The sequence below is a fragment of the Notechis scutatus genome, chromosome 3, assembly GCF_049901735.1.
Source record: "Notechis scutatus isolate UNSWTSFEM ecotype Mainland chromosome 3, rNotScu1.2, whole genome shotgun sequence".
Taxonomy (NCBI): Eukaryota; Metazoa; Chordata; class Lepidosauria; order Squamata; family Elapidae; genus Notechis; species Notechis scutatus.
This window is the reverse complement of record NC_142011.1, coordinates 167,728,545-167,749,135: the sequence shown is the minus strand read 5'-3', so window position 1 is coordinate 167,749,135 and position 20,591 is coordinate 167,728,545. Positions and strand designations below refer to the sequence as shown.

The window sequence follows — 20,591 nt, the reverse complement described above, 5'->3', positions numbered from 1 at the left end:
TTCTCCAAACCCAGATGGAATATATTTCCACATTTTCCTTTCGTACCATAATACTTATTCTGAATAGTAATAATAAAAAGACAATATTTCCATTTCCCAATTCACAGAAAGAACTGAAGAATTTTCTGGAGAAAAATTCCCCCAGTTCTCTGGAGGAGTTCTGATTTAAAAAGAAGACAAAAGGAGATTTGACTCTAAAACACAAAATGTAATCAGAAAAGATTATTTTTCCTGGAATGAATTAGTCTGCAAAAGAATTTTAAACTGAACCAAGGTCTTTCCCTCAAATTTTATGATATAGTAGACTCTTATGAAGGACACATCCTTGCTAGCAGAGATTTACTAATAAACAAGTTCCAGCCCTGACATTTTATTTCTGGAACAGTTAACCTAGGTGAGCTCATTTACATCTTCCAAATTTCTGGATCTCATTCCCAATAACGGTGTATCTTTTTTCCATTTTGAAGATGCTGACAAAGTAGAATTAAGTGACTACTATAAAATACTACCTACAACTAAATATTTGAGCTAACACTGACATTTAGTTGCAGAATTCTGAATGATTTTTTTAATTTTTTTCATATTAATTAAAACAAAATTAATGCACATGGGAAACAAAATCACCTGGGATGTTTCTAGTACAAAAGCTATGCTTTTAATTTGTGGAAACTGAGAACATAGGATCAGAGAAGCTAAAGAAAGATTATAAATTTGAAAAGCTGTACTACAAATCAACTGTGTTATTATACGATTCTAGTCTTCCCCATAGCGTGCGGCAACTTTGTGTATGGCCACTTGAGAGGGTGAAAAAAAAAATCCTAATAGGGAGCTCTACTGCTTACAACCAGTGGTGTCCCCCAGCTGTTGGGTGGATTATACTGGGACACAACAGGGCTTACAACTGACCAAGACGGATGCATAGCCATATAAAATGCAATTAACTTACATTTAATTTTAAAAGATTCTTCAGTTGCCTTACTGATTTAAAGTCAATTGTTTTCTTAGTTTCCTGCATTAGTTATTCTTGACAGATTTTATCTCTCTTGTTGACTATTTAATGTCTATAAGAATGGGGTTATCTCTATCTATCTATCTATCTATCTATCTACCTACCTACCTACCTATCATCTCATTCTGAACCGCCCATCTGCTCTGCACTGGATAGCTTAAAATGAATAAAATAATCAGAAAGAAGCATACATGTTTTATTTGTGCCCAATTACCTCAAAAATTCTGAGAAAGAATACAAGCACATCTTTATAGCTGGGTTTCTCATGAAAATCTGATTTAAGGATTGGAATTATGGTTATAAAAGATTTGGAACTAGCAGAATATAATAGAGTGTACAAAATTCTGTGGTAGAGCTGTGGAATTTTTATTTACCCCCAACACGTATAATTTTTTCCTCTGTTCCATTCAAACAGAAAAAATCTGAATATTCCTGGATGGTTAATGTAATTCTGGAAGTGGATTACTCAAAATTGGAAGTAATTGTATATTCTGGATGCTGCCCAACTACTCTTCTATGGACAGTTCATGGCGAAAGGTAGACTACACCCCTCTCTAGGGTTAAAAATATCTATTTATGGTCACATTTAGAATATAATATATAATTTTGGTTAGTATATCTCAAAAAGGATATAAGATCTATTATAACATTTTGTGCACCAGAACATCCTAATTCAAAGCCACTCAATATCTTCAGGAAAGGGCTAATGCTTTCTTGTCCAGATTATGGGCTTCCCAAAAGAATCTGGTTGGCTGTTGTGAAAGGATCATACTTATAAAGATGCACTATTGATCTCTTACAGTAGTTCTTCAAGCCAATATAAACTAATTTATCATCACAAAAACTTTTGTGAATCATAGTACAGTTTAACAGATAAATGGAGCACAGACCTAAAAGGAGTTCACATGTACACCCTGCTGTTGATGGGACAGTATCTTTTAAAGTAGGGGGAAAAGAGATGGTTACAGGAAATGAAAAACACTGGGGATGACATATAAATTGTCTAAATATTGCCTTACATTTTTTAAAAAGTTTGTTTAAACTCCCTCTACTTTACAATAATGTAAATATAAAAAAGTCACTGTTGAACAGCCTATTTTTTCTTTTCCTAGGTAAAATATCCTATTGGCAAATCTGAAGTTTAAGGATAAAATAGCCATCATGAACATGCTTAGCTGTGGGGACTGAGGATTTCCCAGATGTACAGCTAATTTCAACAGAGCTTGCTGGTGTCTTATATTAAAGGCTTCCAAACTTGAAGCAGATGTAACCAGGAGGCATATAAATTATGCGAGAACCCAAATGTCTGGAGCAATGCTTGAGAAGGCGATTTTCTTTCTTTCTGTTAAAGGAGCTCATTCAACTGCCACTGATTCTGTAAAAGCTAAGACAGCTATTATTTAATTAAGTAAAGTATACTTTATTGCTTATAGGTAATCTAATGTTTAAGTTGTCTTTTAATAGCAGATTATAGTATTAGATTGTAGTAAGTAAAACAAACAAAATTTTACAAGACTTTTAACCTTAGTGTCTCCCATGTGTAGTTTTATGGAAGATTTCATGTTTCATTTAATGTCATATCCAGTTAAATTCTCTGGAATGTAATTCAACCAGGTATGCCATATATGTTTTGTTGGAGTAATTTGTAGAACTGTGTTGACAAGCAAACTCCAGCAGCTGTCCACAAGCCCATATAAAATGTTTAGTGAAAGAAAATATTAGAAATCTTAGGAAGATAGCTTGGAAAGAAGGCAAAAAATAAAGAGTTAACCTTTTGGATTATAAAGGGCAGAGGGAGTGGCAAATGAAATCTACCCAGACATATTCAGTTTTTACTGCAGTTTCTAGATTTATGCACTTAGTCATCTCTCATCTAATTATGTAATATTTTCAACATACAAATATGCTTTTGGTGTCATCTTTATATCTTTCAGAGTAGTTTCTGGTGAATGCAATAGTTCCAGTTCAATCAAAATCTTCTTTATGGTACTGTACACACAAAACTTTTTGTAACTGGAATTATTTATATTATCCACTGTCTAAGTGAGTAAGATTATTTTAGGTATAACACATTACTTCTTTAGTATCATAATACTGTTTTTACTTTATTCTTTCATTTTTTTTGTAAATAATGTTTCTAAAATGATTTTTAAATTTTAATATGATTCTATTGACATCATATAATCTAGTAATTTGATTTAATAATTGGACAGCCACTATGAAATAGGACTGGAAACACGAAGTTCACATTTGCCCTTCCTCATGGGAACCAACTGGGCCAGTTATTTTCCCTGAGCCCACTTAATGAGATTGTTGCTCCTGGGATAAAAGGCAAGGAAATCCCTACGTAAACCTTATGTTTTTAGAGGAAAGACAGAATAACAATCAAACAACTATAAAGATGGAAACCCTCTAATGAAACTCTTAAGGCGGCATCAGGCTTTAAGGAACTGTACCAATAAAGGAGAATATTTGTAGTTAGGGTTGAAATTAGGAGTGCTTACTGCTCTCTGAGCTTGGTTGATTTCTTGCAGACATTTCATTATCCAAACTAGGTAACACCATCAGTGCTAGCAATGCTAGTTAGGGTAATGAACATCTGTCAAAAAAGCCAAACAAACAACCAAGCTCAGAGAGCACCAATGACCCCTCATTTAAGAAATTCTGTTGGCCATCTTTTTGAACTGTTGAGCATATTTGGAATTATGAGAACATGTCAACAATCTTCTCACAAACTAACTGAACTTTTACTGAACAGGAGCAATGAACAGGTTTATTTACAATAGCACATACATTCTGTTTATACACTTTACAAGAAAGAGCTTTACATGGCAATGAATAAAAGACACATATAATTCATTTGCTACTTCAAAACTAAAGAACAATTTCAATGTAGAAAATGGCTCCTATATTTCTGGAGAAGAAATTCTCCTATTACCAAACCCAAAGAATTCTCTAGCACATAAAAGGATTCTCATTTAGACTGACAACATATTCAGTGGTTTAGTTTGGGGCTGGGATAAGAAGAAGAAGGTTCAGGAATCTGTTTGACCAAAGTGAGTGATTTTGATCTAGTCACTTCCTTTTAGCTCAGCCTATCTCACAAGGTTTTGTGCAAATAAAATAAAGGGAGACTCCTATATGCACACACTGAGCTCTTAAACCTAGAATATAAAGCAATAATAATTAAAAATAACTTATTGATATATAAAGGATTATTTAAATAAAACAATACCTGCAGCCTTCGATATATAACATATGCCCAAAAACTGCAACGCTGAGGTAAATCACCCATCTGAAAAACAATTAAAATTTGGGCTAATATTGAATTCCAAACTATTACTGATTGATTACTTTACTGATTGTAAAATTGTTGAGGAAAAGAAATACCTGGTAAATTTCCTCAAGACAATGAACAGCTGGGGGGAAATATAAATTTGACAGTTGTTCTCTTTCATCTGCATCAATGTAATCAGCAGAAGCAGCAAGAATGTAACAGAAACTTGGAGGAAGCTGGTTAGCAGTAACGTGCTGAAAATAATAAAAATAGATACAGTCATTTAATAAATGGATGGTCCAAACTAAATTTATTTGGTGCAGACTAGGAAGTCCTTCTAAATAAGTGAGACGAGACAGTTAGCAGACAACTTCTCCAAATGTCAATCCTCTCTGCAAAATCAGAAATAATAGTTCATCTACATTTTCTTCCGAGTATGCACCCACAACTTTATGACACAAAAGAATATAGTGAAGCACAAAGCAACAAATCATGGAAATGGCTTTTGCTGTGATAAAACTGGCCAAATGGGGTTCTAATATTTTCATTTCCTCACATACTTTCTCTGCCATTTAGAATATTAAACGTTAGGATGAAACCAACAATAAATATTTTAAGCTATGTTACTGAGAAGCAAGAATGCTGCCAAACTGAATCTCCAGCAGTAAGAGGATAATTGAGGACATGAATAGTAGAGCTAGTAGAGCATAACATGATGTTCTCTTTATCGATGGCTATTATGAGATCAAATCTATTTTATTTATTTGAAAATTGTATAAAGTAATATAATGCTAATTATAAATTTAAAGGTCAATAAATATTGAGAGTTATTTCTTGATAATTACTCCAATTACAAAGGAATGGCAATAATAAAAAAGCTTCATCTTTGTATATCCATTTGTGCACCTGGAGTTTCTGAAATATCACAACTTATTAAATCTGTGATTCATGTTCCAAAAAACCATATACTTATTTAACATCCTGTTTAAAGGATCTTGGGTACTTTTGCCCTATTTTCTCTTTATGAATGCAAATCTGGAATTCACAAACCCCGCCTTCAACCATCATTGCTTTACCCAAATTAACTAAGAGATAAGTGCAAGACAATAATTGAATATACCGCCACAGAATTTTCAATGTGAATTAACAAGAAACTCAGCAAAGCATGATTTTTAAAGTATATCCTTTCACTAGAAGACATAACACACAAATGCCCCTTGCATCAATGTTTGCGCTTTTTGTTTTGTACAAAGCATGATTCCTTACAGACTGCAGAAGTGGGTGGTGTACAGATGGGTGGAAGGATTGGAAAGAGCTTTTAAAGAAAGATTGATTTGTGGAGCACTTAGAAAATTCACAGAAGGGTCAGAAAAGGGTTTTACTCTATATTAATCCAAATCAGTTTTGGTGGTGAATTCCCCACAGCAGTAACCCAGTGAGAGTTTTATGCTGGTGAAGGAACATTTCTGGGTTTCTCCCACACTGTTCAGAACACAGCTAGCATACTAACAATAGGAAACGAAGCACAGCAGTGATAGAACAACAATTTTGGAAGGACTACACCCACAGGTACAAGATGGAACCACTTAAAAGCATACATCTTCCACTGCTAAGAGAGAAGGAGGAGGACAACCCCTCATTAAGCCTGGTACCTTAACCATTGCACCAAACTGTTCCTCCATTTTGAGATTTATTTATAAAGGAATTAAAATACAAGCAGGCTATAACTTCTGCCCTAACCATAACTCCACCTGTTCCATTATTCAAATCCTGCATGACTCCTACTTTAAATTTTACACAAAGAACAAAAGCATCAACATACTTTAATCTGGGGTTTAATATTTTGTAGAGTCCCTCCCAGATTGAAGTTATAATTAAGTAGAACCTTAAATAATATTTTATTTTTCTGAGATAAGAGATAAGTAAGCAGATTTTCCATTTATTAGATTAAGAGGAGAGGAGAGGAGAGGAGAGATAAGATCAAGGGGGGAGGGGGGGAGAGAGGGAGAGAGCTTCAATTTATTCCTTACAAGGCACAGAAAAATCTCCTTATATATTGAATATGCAAAATCTATGCAACATTGATTTTATCTACTTTGACTTAAATAACAGTTAAAATATGGATATTTCTATGCAATATTTGAGAAAAAAATACTTTAGTGTAAACTACAAGAATATTCTAGTTTGCCTTGTTATCATTTTGAATATGCTTTTGTAGCAGGAAATACATCTTCCATGCTAGAATGTACCTTAGCTATCTTTCTCTCCCAAACTGCAAGTTATAAATCAGTAAAACAGAATATCAGAATCTCATTAAATTACTGTCAAATTTTAAACAACAAACTATGGTGTCTTAATTACTGCAAACAGTTTTGCATACATTTTATTTACTTCATATTTTCTCATTTTTACAGCTAACAGCACTGTTTTAGCATTTATAAAGTATTCTATTACAGAAGTTTATCTCCTTCATATATGGTTCCAGCTCTAGATTAAATATGATAGTTGATTGAAGAGAATAGAGTATTTGCAACTGAAGACACTACTCTGAAGATTATAAAATGAACCTAGATTAAATCAAATTAATTTGGAATTTCATGTACGTAATTATACTAAACATTTCATTTTTAATTTCCTTCAGGAATCTCAATTTTTAGGACTCTTCGCTTCTAAATTTAAATACTTTTCCATAGAATGAAGATTATAATATTTTCTGTTGTACATTACCAAATAACTTGGATCAGTAATTGTTGGTGATGTTATATTAAGGGAAGAAAGTACTATGTTTAAAGTGTAATGAAGGAATTGAGAAGATAATTCATTAAGGAAATCTTATTTATATGATTATTTTGGGAAAAAACAAGTCTAAAAGTATCTTACTGATTTATTTCCTTGTCTCTTGCCCGGAACTTGAAGAGGTGATAATGGTGGCCACAGACTGTCAATCAGACTAAAAAGCCCTAGAGTTCTGTCAAAACAAGTAAACAAAGCACAAATATGATAAAATCTATGTGAATATTACAATAAAAGTGTAATCATTAGAAACACACTATCAAAATAATTTTTGTTGTTTTTGCTGACACTGCATCTGTATTTTAATTATTTTGAACTACAATGGAATCTTGTACTACTACTATAAGAAATTTCACAATACATTGATATGGAAGCCATTCTACATGAGATGGTATGTGTCTATGAGAATCCAATATACTGTAGAATTAAAATACAATGCAGCAATGACTAAAGCCTGTAATTTAATTATGAAAAACAGAAAAGATGTAAATAAGTTATGTTGTAAAGGAAGTGGTGGAAGGTAGAAAGCTAGTCTGAAAAAAGTTTTACAGAAAATCCAATATAACAAGTGAATGATACATTTAATATTTTGGGAATGATGTCAAAGTAAAGATTAGTTTTGATATATGGCTTTTATTTTCTACAGTGCACATTGAAACCAAATATGCTAATTTCAGTTCAATTATAACACCTACTGGCAGTCTCTAGCCAGTAGAAACATTTTTATTCAAATTATTGGTTGTGTTTTTAGTTCTTTTCCTATACAAAATGACATGTACAGCACAAAACAACACAGAACATTTTACATGATAAAATTTAGCAGACTGTCCTCTTTTTCTTCTTTTAGCATAATCTCTCATTAGTCACCTTCTGTTAAACAGCTGTGAAGTATTCAGGTTAACTTTGGGAAGAAAGGTAACCATGCATGAATCAGCACAATAACATGAAATGATGTCAGGAAACAAAGATACTGTCTTACATAGAATTAATCCAGTTGTTTTAGCAATAACTGTATAGAGTTCTAATCATCCATTCTTAAAAACAGCAGAACAAAAATGAAGTGCCAAGAAATATGTTCCATGGTAATAAAACTTTTCAAATTAAGAGCAAACCACACAGTAATTTTTTCTAACAATTGAGTACAATGTTATTGAAATTCATTTAGCTATGCTAGTAGGAATATGCAAGAATTATTGGGTTTTCTGGTGCCTCTTCACTTTAAGATGCAAAAAAGTACTGTGACTTTTCTTACCTTCCCCTGGTGACTCTTCGCAAAATTTTCAGTCTAGAAACACGACAGCATTTTCCTTCCCATTTTTTTCTATATTGTTCTATCAGTTTTGAAGAAGAACATAAAACTGGAAGCTGTATTTCACTAAATATTCCATAGATGTCCTGAACCAGCAGACACAACCTATAAAAAAGTTTGTAAATAATATCTCATTAGCAACACGCTATTTCTATACCTTGATCATCTCGGGGGTTTTCTTTTAATTTCTAGGAGAGAAATTTTAATTTTACTTTAAGACTTCCTAAATTCTAATGCAATTGGCATACTTAGCAACTGGTAATCAACTGCTTTATTAAGTATATCAATTTTTAAAAAGACAACCAAGCACACTTAAGATTTTCAGCAATAATTTACACGAATCTCGGCTATTATGACCAATGACAAAAGATTTGGGAAATTGTAAAGTACAACACAATGTCACATACCTAATTGCCTTTCTCTAGGTGTCAAATTTAAGAGAAGCAGCAAAAATGTAGTAGAGAAATTCTTATCCTGAAAATTCAGTTAAATTGGGCATAATTCATTTTGTAGGCTTATGTTCTACTATCAATTTCTTTTTAACATTTGCATTAAAGCCACCAAAGAAATAATTTAAGATACTTAACCAAGGTTGCCTGCAATATCACCAATATCACCAATAAGCACGTAACATGCAAGTGTTACTTATATTGCATGTAAGTCAGTTGAAGCGTAGGAGCAATACAAATATGTTAATATTATCAGTAAGTAGCTCATCTGACCACATCCAGTCTGTTATAGGTAAGGCTGCATTTCTCAAAAACATAATGATATTAAATTTGGTCGCCACAATAAATGCCTTTCCCGTAGGTCACATTCATCACCAATGGATTCCACCAATGAATGCAAACTAATGTTGAAGGTGAGCACCAACCTAAAACTAAGGAGAAATTTCCTGACAGTTAGAACAATTAATCAATGGAACAACTTGCCTCCAGAAGTTGTGGATGCTCCAACACTGGAAATGTTTAAGACAAACATTTGTCTGAAATGATATAGGGTTTCCTGCCTAAGCAGGGGTTTGGACTAGAAGACCTTCAAGATCCCTTCCCTTCTGTTATTCTGTTCTGTTATCAACACAACTTAGAGCAGAGTCTAGACTATTGCAGACTGAGATGACCTGGCCTCTAACATGACCTGCATGTTAAAAATGCATCTTACTTTGAAATATACCTAGAAAAGTAATTAAGTGCAAAGTGCAACTATCAAGTTGATTGGCAGAAACTAAATTTCTGAATTTCTGACCAAATTTTTATGGTTTTAAATATTTCAACTATTTTATTTATAATAAAATTCAACAGGCTGTTATTTTTTAACTTTTTAAAGATTTAATATATTGGTATTCAGACATTTAAATGGACCAAATGCAACTCATATACAGGTAAATCCTTCACTTATGACCATCTGCTTAACAATGGTTCAAGGTTACAATGACCTCAGAAAAAGTTATATATAACCTGTTTTCACAATTCTGTCATACCCCCTGCATATTCACAAGATCACAATTTGGGTTCTTGGCAACGGGCTCCCATTTATAACCAGCTGCAATGTTCTGCAGTTGCGTGATCACAATTTAGGACCTTTCCAGACAGGGAAAAAACATCAAATGGGGAAACTGGATTTGCTTACTGACTGCAATGATTTGCTTTATGACCACCGTAAAAATGGTGTAAAACTGGGTCTGTTCTTGTGATGACTTGACTTACAACTTTTACCTGCCAATTTTAACTAATAATTGATTTAAGTGCTCTTTGCTTATCGCTTTTTAAACAGTTCTGGTGTGTATAATTCATTAATAATTATTTGTAATTTCTTCATTTTCTGTGAACTCTTTTGGACAATTTATAGATCCTGGAGATACTTGAACTCTCATACATAAATCTTATTTACAATAATTCTACTTCCTAAACTGTCATATATCAGATTCTCCATATGAGTGACCTCTACATCCATGGGGAATTTGACTGTCAGAATTTCCTCCTATGCAATCTTACAGCTGAAATTATTTCTCCCCACGCCCCAAAAAGGAAGAGAAATTGAATAAATAAATAAAAAACTGTTGTGCAGAATCAATTCATTAGTTCTAAGCAACTATTCTTTTTCTCAATTCCCCAAGGATAGGCTCCAGCATGAATCTGAAAACTCAGAAGACTAAACCTTTGGTCCTGGTAACCAACTCAGATTGGATGTTGAAACATTATCCTGGGACAAGTATATCTGCCTTTATTTGTGCAAAAGCTATCTGCTTATAGCTGAATATAAAAACAGGTGGGAAATTGTCCAGCGGTAAAACTGATTTTCTCCATAATTATTACCTCAAAATCATATGCAGATCCTCAAACACAAAGATAGACTGCTAGGTGTGTCGTTATGAAGAGCACATAAAACTGAGGGTGTGAGAAAAGACAGGTAAACAAGATACTCAAGAAACATGATTAACTGGGAGGAGTGAAGAGGCAGAGGCTATCTGAGATAAGAAAAATGGCAGATTAGATTATTTCCCCCCTCCCCCCTGACCTGATTTTCCTTATAACAATAAATCTATGTGCCTATTGGAGGAAACAGTACAAGTGAATGTTTCAAGAAAACAATAAATAAAGCTTTTTATATCTGGCATGCTAGACTAGGTTTCTTCTTAACATTTCTTATGTTTGCAATAGGACTGTTTAGTTCTGACATGGAAGGCTATTTGTAACATGTACCGTGTTTCTCATATAATAAGGCCGGGTCTTATTTTTTTTTGAGCCCCGAAAAAATGGCTAGGCTGTCTTTTCAGGGGTGACTTAATTCCCCCCCTTGCATCTTTGGGTGGGCGGGCAGCGACGGCTTGGATGTTGACCTCGGCGTTGGTGGGCACTTCGTATCGGGTTCAACGCAGGCAGCACCATATCCGGGTGTGTAACAAAAGTACTTCCTAATGGCAAGCCCCCCCACCATTCCCCCCATTTTGCATGTTTTAATATAGGCCTTAATTTGGGGGGAGGGGCTTAATTTCATTTCATGCCTATAAAACATGCTGGGACTTCCTATTGGGGGAGGCCGTATTGTTGGAGAAACAGGGTAGATGTTCCTGAAGTATCAGAAGTAGGTAGATGCAAGTGTACCAAGTACAGTGAGAAGTAGTTCAGAACAAATAATAAAAATCCCATTTCAAAGCTTGGGAATATTCTGTTAATTCCCTAAAAGAGCTAGAGGCAGGGGAGTGAGAAGGTGAGGCCAATTATTTTTCACTATTTTTTTAAAGATTGTGTTGGTAATACTTATATTTATTCATTTCCCACTATTTATATGGAAATGGTATCATGCCATCATACCCCCTCCTAATTAGTCATCATTCTTGAGAAAGATAGAAAATTACTTTTATCATCAGTAATTATACACATATGCCCTGAAACTTGGAATTGAGGTTGATGGGGTTTTTTATGATTTTCATTGTTCCGAAGGATTAAGGTTAAAATGCATTCCATAAAGTAAACAGTTTTTTTAAAATGCTTTTTTGAAGGCATCAGAAAAGAAAGGGGAAAGACCCAAAGGGGAAAAAAAGTAAAATTTGATATTTGTAGTAACTTTCAGATAGGTATTATAAAAGCAAAAATACAGAGCAACTAAATACATTTAATAAATGGAAAGTTCAGTCTTCTGTTAACTTTCTGAGTTAATGAAAATATAGAAAAGGGGTAAAAAGAAAGGTGAAAGTTGGTGGAAAAATAAGAGTACAGTCCATATACCTGCACTCAATAAAGACATTTACTCTTCCAAAATGGAGTGATCTTGGAATTATGCCTGGCAATTATGCTTGCCCCCTGAAGGAAAACTTCTTTCTAGATGCATCCTAGCAAGGGACAAAGCATGAGGAGGCACATGCACTCTTAACAAGACCTCTTTGTTCCATTCCTTTAATCAAAACAAGCACAAGGTTGCCCACAGAGTTCCAATCTAACAACTTGTCTGGTCAAGTCTTGAGGTGGAGCTCAAGTAGCTTCTACTGGTGTGGCTTAGAATCAAACAGCAACCCTCAAGGCTCCACCCAATGTAGATTTAATTTATCTGAACTTTTTGAATACAAACAAAAGCCCTCCACCAACTGCACACGTTATCTTTAGAGCAATCAGAACCAGGGAATCAGATATGCAGGCAATGAAAAATAAAAATAAAGAAGTCCTTTCTTTTCTAGCCTGTAATACTAGAATTCTAAAAGTAATTCTTCTGCAAAGAAACTTCATATTAGTTCTAATATCTTTCTTATCAGTTGTAGAATATTCTCACACCTCCATGTTTTGGCTGTTGTGTGTTCGTTCATAATTTATTTTGATAAGAATAAACACATGTAACCCAAAGCCACATTAACTAAAACCTGAATAATATTAGTCAGAATCAAAACCAACTTGAAAATATATTTGTTATACAGAAGTTTTCTCATCTAAAGGAAAGCGACATTCTTTATGACAGACAAGAAACTTAATTATTTGTATTTCTGGAAATAAAGGCAAAATTCCATTTTGAGGGAACTACATCAAATTTGAAGAAATAAGCACTAAAATCCAAGATAGAATTTACCAAACAGTTGGTGTTTCTGAAAACAAGTTTTGGGATTTTTTTGTTTTGTTTTGCTGAAATCAGCATTCTTTTTATTATGCATTCCTCATACACATAACTGAATTAAAGTCCCTCTGAATTCCATGAGGCTTACATCAAACTATACACAAAACTGAATTTTTAATATTGTGCAAAATCTATCAAGAAACCACAACTTCTGAAACCTTATGTTCCTTCACATAACATTGTGTCATAACTCTTGTCTAGGAACACAGTTAATGCAGTGGATTTGAAGGGCTTTTCCATGATAGAAATAGAAATATGGTTAATGCATGTTTAACTAATTATCAATTAAGTGAATTTTCTTTAAAATATTGTTTTTTTATTCAGATTATCTTATACAAATTAATCTAAATTACATAAAGCATATGCATACTTAATGAAGAAGAGTTTAACATGGGGATGATCCTTCTTTTTCCAGGTCTTTCTACATGGAATATTGTATTATCCACTCCCACTTCCATTCTTTATTTTTTGCAAGATGTCACATCCTAGTAGTCATATTCATCTTTTGAATTTCTTATAAAGCAATTCTTATATATCATCACAATGTACTTGTGTCTAAAGAATCACAGTTGCAACTTTTCCTAATTTTTAGCTGTGGAATGGAAAAGCTGAAACAAAAGCTATAAAACATGAGATTGGCTGATGACTGTTGTTCAGTAGTTCGGCTATTTCCAACTCTTTGTGACACAGTGGGCATCATTACACTAGGATCATCTGTCAGTAGTTGCTTCTTTGAATTTCCATAAGTTACTGATTGTCATCAATAAAAGTATCTCAGTAGCTTGTCTTTTTCAACTGATTGCAAATTTTCTAAGCATCAGGATTTTTCCAATAACCCGTATCTTCACATTATGTATCCAAAACAGTTACACTTTACTTTCATTATTGTTGCTTCCAGTGAGCAGTCTGGTTTTACTTTCATCTAGAATTTAAATATTTCTTACTGCAATCCAAAGTATTCTCAACAATTTTCTTCAGCATCACAATTCAGAGACATGATTTTTTTTTTTCTGATAGTCTACCCTTCAAAGCCTTATGTAACTGGAGAAACCATAGTTTGGGTAATACATAGTTTTATTGTAAGTGTAGGTTGCTAGCTATAATTGAGTATAATTCACATGTTATTCTATTAGCCTGTTAGTTATTTTTGCAGGCAATAAAAATAAGTTGTATTCCTGCTTTCCTATAATTCAACAGATATTCCTATCAACATAGCAGGTTTATGTATTTATTGTTCTGACAGGGCTTGGTGAATGTTGAGGAAAAATAGTTCAGTTAATTCACAGCCACAATTACTTGGTCAAGAACCAATAGCATATTACTTAAATTAACACCGTCCTATTATGAAGTATTCAGATACTTCTCTATAGTCTTCATTAATATTTTTATCCAAAGTAGGCTTAATCAAAATCAAGCCACTGAAATTAATTGATGTTAACTAATGTCCTCAGGGCTGCAGCCTTCTACATACTCTATAGCAGGGGTCCCCAACCACCGGTCCGCGGAACAACTCCTACCGGGCCGCGGCTTGCTGGGCGCCGCCATCTTTTTTTCATGAAAAAGTGCTTCCGGTGAGCTTTTCCGGGTAGAAAGCTCACCGGAAGCACGTTTCATCAAAAAGATGGCGCGCCGCGCTCGTGAGCTTTTCCGGAGAAAGCCATTTCTACCCGGAAAAGCTCATCGAGATGCGCGCCATCTTTTTGATGAAAACGTGCTTCCGGTGAGGTCACCGGAAGCACTTTTTCATCAAAAAAAGATGGCGGCGCCCAGCTGATGCCGGTACCGGGCCGTGGCGCCCAGCTGATGCCAGTACCGGGCCGCGGCGTCAAAAAGGTTGGGGATCACTGCTCTATAGCATCCCCATAGATACATGATCAGAATTTGGGTGCTTAGAACCAGCATACTGCTCCCAATTTTGGTCATAAGTTGAGGAAAACCTATAGTTAGATCTATAATTTGTTTTGTGTACTCTAGTCCTTACATTATTCTATGTTTAACCCGACAGATTATTAGTCCATTCCTCTTGATTCACAATGGTAGACACCCAAATTCACACTGCAAATTAAGCACACGTGGCACAAACAGGTGAAACTCAAAAAATTAGAATATCATGCAAAAGTTCATTTATTTCAGTAATGCAACTTAAAAGGTGAAACTAATATATGAGATAGACTCATCACATGCAAAGCAAGATAGTTCAAGCCGTGATTTGTCATAATTGTGATGATTATGACTTACAGCTCATAAAAACACCAAATCCACAATCTCAGAAAATTAGAATAATGTGAAAAGGTTCAATATTCTAGGCTCAAAGTGTCCCACTCTAATCAGCTAATTAAGCCATAACACCTGCAAAGGGTTCCTGAGCCTTTAAATGGTCTCTCAGTCTAGTTCAGTAGGAATCACAATCATGGGAAAGACTGCTGACCTGACAGTTGTGCAGAAAACCATCATTGACACCCTCCATAAGGAGGGAAAGCCTCAAAAGGTAATTGCAAAAGGAGTTGGGTGTTCCCAAAGTGTTGTTTCAAAGCACATTAATAGAAAGTTGTGTGGAAGGGAAAAGTGTGGAAGGAAAAGGTGCACAAGCAGCAAGGATGACCACAGCCTGGAGAGGATTGTCAGGAAAAGGCCATTCAAAAGTGTTGGGGACTTTCACAAGGAGTGGACGGAGGCTGGAGTCAGTGCATCAAGAGCCACCACACACAGACAGATCCTGGACATTGGCTTCAAATGTTGTATTCCTCTTGTCAAGCCGCTCCTAAACAACAAACGTCAGAAGCGTCTTACCTGGGCTAAAGAAAAACAGAACTGGTCTGTTGCTCAGTGGTCCAAAGTCCTCTTTTCTGATGAGAGCAACTTTTGCATCTCATTTGGAAACCAAGGACCCAGAGTCTGGAGGAAGAATGGAGAGGCACACACTGCAAGATGCTTGAAGTCCAGTGTGACGTTTCCACAGTCTGTGTTGATTTGACCATGTCATCTGCTGGTGTTGGTCCACTGTGCTTCATTATGTCCAGGGTAAACGCAGCCGTCTACCAGGAGATTTTGGAGCACTTCATGCTTCCTTCCACAGATGAGCTTTATGGGGATGCTGACTTCATTTTCCAGCAGGACTTGGCACCTGCCCACACTGCCAAAAGCACCAAAACCTGGTTCAATGACCGTGGGATTACTGTGCTTGATTGGCCAGCAAACTTGCCCGATCTGAACCCCATAGAGAATCTATGGGGCATTGCCAAGAGAAGGATGAGAGACATGAGACCGAACAATGCAGAAGAGCTGAAGGCTGCTATTGAAGCACCCTGGTCTTCCATAACACCTCAGCAATGCCACAGGCTGATAGCTTCTGTGCCATGCCGAGGCAGTAATTGCTGCAAAAGGGGCCCAAACCATGTACCGAGTACATATGCATGCTTATACTTTTCAGAGGTCCGATATTGTTCTATGTACAATCCTTGTTTTATTGATTGCATGTAATATTCTAATTTTCTGAGATTGTGGATTTGGGGTTTTCATGAGCTGTAAGTCAATCATCACAATTATGATAAATCACGGCTTGAACTATCTTGCTTTGCATGTAATGAGTCTATCTCATATATTAGTTTCACCTTTTAAGTTGCATTACTGAAATAAATGAACTTTTGCACGATATTCTAATTTATTGAGTTTCACCTGTATAAAGGGAATATGGTTTATCTTGACAATTTTAAACCCATCAAAATTAATTAAGAGAAAATAGCACATCTACCTTAAATGCTACCCATTTTCCATCGAGAGTGATAAAATGTTAGAAATCTTGAATTTCTTCACTCTAGATGTCATCCATTGATTGTGAACTGTCCTTAGAATTAGCAAGATGAGGAGCATCCCTCATAAGCAGAACTGATAAGATATATGCATAAGATCAAGTCCAGAGAGGAACTGAGGGGAAACAGAAAGCATAAAGAAGCAAAAACAGACAAAAGGCAGCAAAGAGAAAACAGACATAGTCAAAAGATAAATTTGTAAGCCCAAAACATGTGTTATTTAGGATTCAGCTCTAATTCACTTTGTGTGCAAAGTGTAGCATAGCCAAAACATCAATTCAAATTTCCATCTTGTAATCTGATATGTTTGCTCTGAGATTTTTGACAAAAATTTAAGAAAATATACATCACATACACACCTTGAAGTACTAATTCATGAAACAATGGAACTGGAGGACTTCTACTCTGAAACTTGTTTCTACTCTGAGTCACTCAAATGACCCTAAAGATCTATGAGGCAAGTTCCATAGACTGATATTACAAGGCAATTTAAGGACTTCCAAAATTAGCATTGTATTCACCTGTCCAAATAGAACTGTTCAGCATGCTTAAATATCAGAGGAAAGTCAGAAACAACATTCTTAACCAAAAAGTATAATTTTGGGCAAATTAAGGAAATCCACATAAATTGTGGGTTAGTAGTCAACAGTAAAGCTAATGAAACTGACTTAAGACTTAAGGGGACCATATACAGATTTAATTAAGTGGCATTATATTTTTACTTATAAAACAGAAATTAATGCATTTAACAAACACGTGTGGACAAGTCTTAATAGCATTCTTTTTCATTTTTTTTATACTTCTATGCTTGGGAAATGAAAGTCACAAGAACAATTGATATGGTATGAAAGGCACTTCATAGTACCATATTTTTCGGAGTATAAGATGCTCCAGACTATAAAACGAACCTAACTTCTGGGGAGGAAAACAAGAAAAAAAAGCTGCCTCTTTTTTTTTATTAATATAAATAGAAAGAGCAACGTTCAAAATCCATATAGACAGTGTGTTGTCGGGATTTTGAACATATTGCTCTTTCTATTTATATTCATTTTCTTTTAAATCTGCCTCTGCTTCCCAGCATTCATCCATTTGCCATGGCCTGTTTGCCACCGTCACAGCCCGTTTGCCACAGCCCATTTTCTGCCGATGCCGGTTTGCCGCCGAGCCCATTCGCCGCCGCTGCCGCCCGTTCACCACTGCTGCCATTCTAGAACAGCTGATCGGCTCTGCACCAACCACCTCCCCCCACACAATATTTGCTGTATAAGACGCACAGACATTTCCACCCATTTTTTCAGGGAGCGGGGAAGTGCGTCTTATACTCCAAAAAATACAGTATGTAGGGTATATATGCCCATAATTTACTGGACATAGTATATATGATGAAGAACATAGAGATGGTACAGCAAGCTGTATGTTTCGATAGTAGGGAGTAACAATTAAATATCTGAATAATTATTTTTTAAAAAATATAGTTGGAGACATAGCAAGATGATTATTTTTGTATATGGTTTAATTTTCTTCTGCTATTTTGTTAAACACAGTAGACAGGGGTGGTTTTCTACTGGTTTGGCCCGGTTCTGGCATACTGGTAATGCCGAAGATCAGCTGAGGCCGAACCAGTTCTCTCTGAGGAGCTGCTGTTGGGCCTACCCCCACGCCCAGCCTCCCATGCTGACCTTTATTGCCTGCTTTTGGAGAGCAGCTGTTTTGCACAGCACAGCAGATTGCCGCACGCCAGCTGCTGAAGTAACAGGGAGAATGCAGGATTGCAGGAGGTGAGTCAGAAAGTCTCTGCGCCTGCACAAAGTGTTGCATTTGCCACACCCACCGAACTGGTGGTAAACTATTTTGAAACCCACCACTACACAGTACCTTGCAAAGTAGACATATGAACAAAATGTGGGCTTTTCTATATTTCTGTGTGGTATTCATGAAGGAAAAATATTATTGAATATTATTCAAAAAATTATTCAAAAAATAAGGGAATCACAATTCTACATCCACAATAGAGAAGAAAAATCTCCTCATTTTCTAAAAATCCAACTTTTTCTTTCATATTACAAAGCCCATAAGCCATCTTCTCCCATGATCTTGTTTCCTTCATGATTTCCATTTTCCATTTTACTGTCTCTTACTTTATTTTCCACCCCTCATGCACCTTATCCTGATGGTAGTGTTGAACTTTACAAGAGAACAAAAATTAATTTATTTGTAGCTTTTTATATAAACATTATCATTACTGAAGAACTGTATAAAGAATTAAATTTTGGAATAGAATATGGATGGAAATTGAGGAATTTGGAATTGCTATAAGGTTGCTATCAATTTTAATCTTTCCTGTGTTTCTGAAACTCAGTTTGGGAGCAATCTTGTTTTAAGATTTAGAAATAATTAAAAATGTATTAGTCACTTATTTTTGTGCATTTTAACATCTATTCAGTACAACTACATATTAACTATAAATAAAGCAAGACTAATTATTTGGAAGAGCTGCGATTCAGATTATTTTATTGGTAATGATTCAAATTAAAATAAAGTGTTAAAATCTGCAGATTTATTTATTATTGCCATGAATTTATTTATTAATCTCCCCATGAAAATTGCAGAGGCTTGTCAAGACAGTTTCTGAGAATCAGACACAACTGAACAGAAAAAAAACCAAAAAGTAAACAACGAAAAAACATACTAATAAATCTCATTTTAATTAGTAAACTTTAAAATAATTTACCATCTTGGGGATGAAAAAAGAGGCCAAATGGGATTTAAAAAGAGGTCTTTTTATATTATATATTATAAATCATCTAGAGCAGGGGTGTCAAACTCAAGGCCTATGGGCCAGATCTGGCCCATGGGGCAGGCCTGGAAATTACAAAAAACCAGCCTGCAGTGCCTCTGTAAGCCAAAACCCCATTTGGCTGGCAGGGCCCATCCCGTCTCCCCCAACCCTTGCTGGCCCACAGAGAACTGCAATGCTGATCTGGCCCTCGAAGAAATCCAGTTTGACATCCCTGATCTAGAGTCGTTCAAAGAGACATATAAATACTGGTAATAAATAAACATATACATTTCTATTTATTCTACTGGGTATTTCTACTTGTATTTATAATACGCATATGCAATACGCCAATATAAGTATACTGGGAAATAGTTCATTTTCTATCCACAATATGAGATTTCACCTTTGAGAAAACAAAATAAATTTATAGGCAGAGATAAATATTCATTTCTTATATTATTTATCTTGAGTAAACATAGGATAGTGAAAAGATCAATATACTGTACATTGATTTCCATACATACAAAAATTAGAATCCATTTATTTTTGGAAAGTGAAAAAAACAGCCCAAGAGATTATCCGTTACATGAAGACTTAATTATTATATTTTCACTGTAAAAGCAAAAGCAAAAAGTGCATATATTTGGGATCATGGTTTTTTTCTACCGTTTAACACCATCTTACTGAAACTGAACCAAAATATGCTCTACTGTTTCAGGAAAATGAGCTAAGATGAAAAACAAAGTGGGGGCGGGGAACAGGAAAAAAAAAGAAAAAGAAAGGATCTGCTGGGGATTCTCATTTGGCAAAATTAAAAAAAAAAAAACCACTTTTATTCAAACTTTTAAGAATCAGTTCTTCTTCCTTCCATGCATATAAAACTTCAACTGTTTTTGCCTTCCAGTACTTTTTCTGGCTCTGCTTCATAAACGCCCGCCAAAGTGTGAGTTGTGTGTTTCTGCGAGTAGGCTGTTTACAAAAGTTATGCTAGACTTCAGAGCAGCTCCGAGAAT

General features: G+C 35.1%; 1 protein-coding gene across 3 annotated transcripts in view; it reads right to left on the bottom strand.

The window, feature by feature from the left end:
* SPIDR (scaffold protein involved in DNA repair) overlaps nt 1–20,591 on the bottom strand; it is a 204,410-nt gene that overhangs the window by 23,511 nt on the left and 160,308 nt on the right. For all 3 annotated transcript variants that reach the window (XR_015748893.1, XM_087961705.1, XM_087961704.1), the window contains exons 11-14: nt 8,332–8,493; nt 7,167–7,254; nt 4,400–4,540; nt 4,245–4,304 (exon numbers count right to left, since the gene is read on the bottom strand). Coding sequence is in view for 2 of the 3 variants with exons in the window: in XM_087961705.1 (XP_087817831.1) it covers nt 4,245–4,304; nt 4,400–4,540; nt 7,167–7,254; nt 8,332–8,493 (451 nt within the window). In the remaining variant the exon portion in view is untranslated. The remainder of the gene's footprint in view (nt 1–4,244; nt 4,305–4,399; nt 4,541–7,166; nt 7,255–8,331; nt 8,494–20,591) is intronic.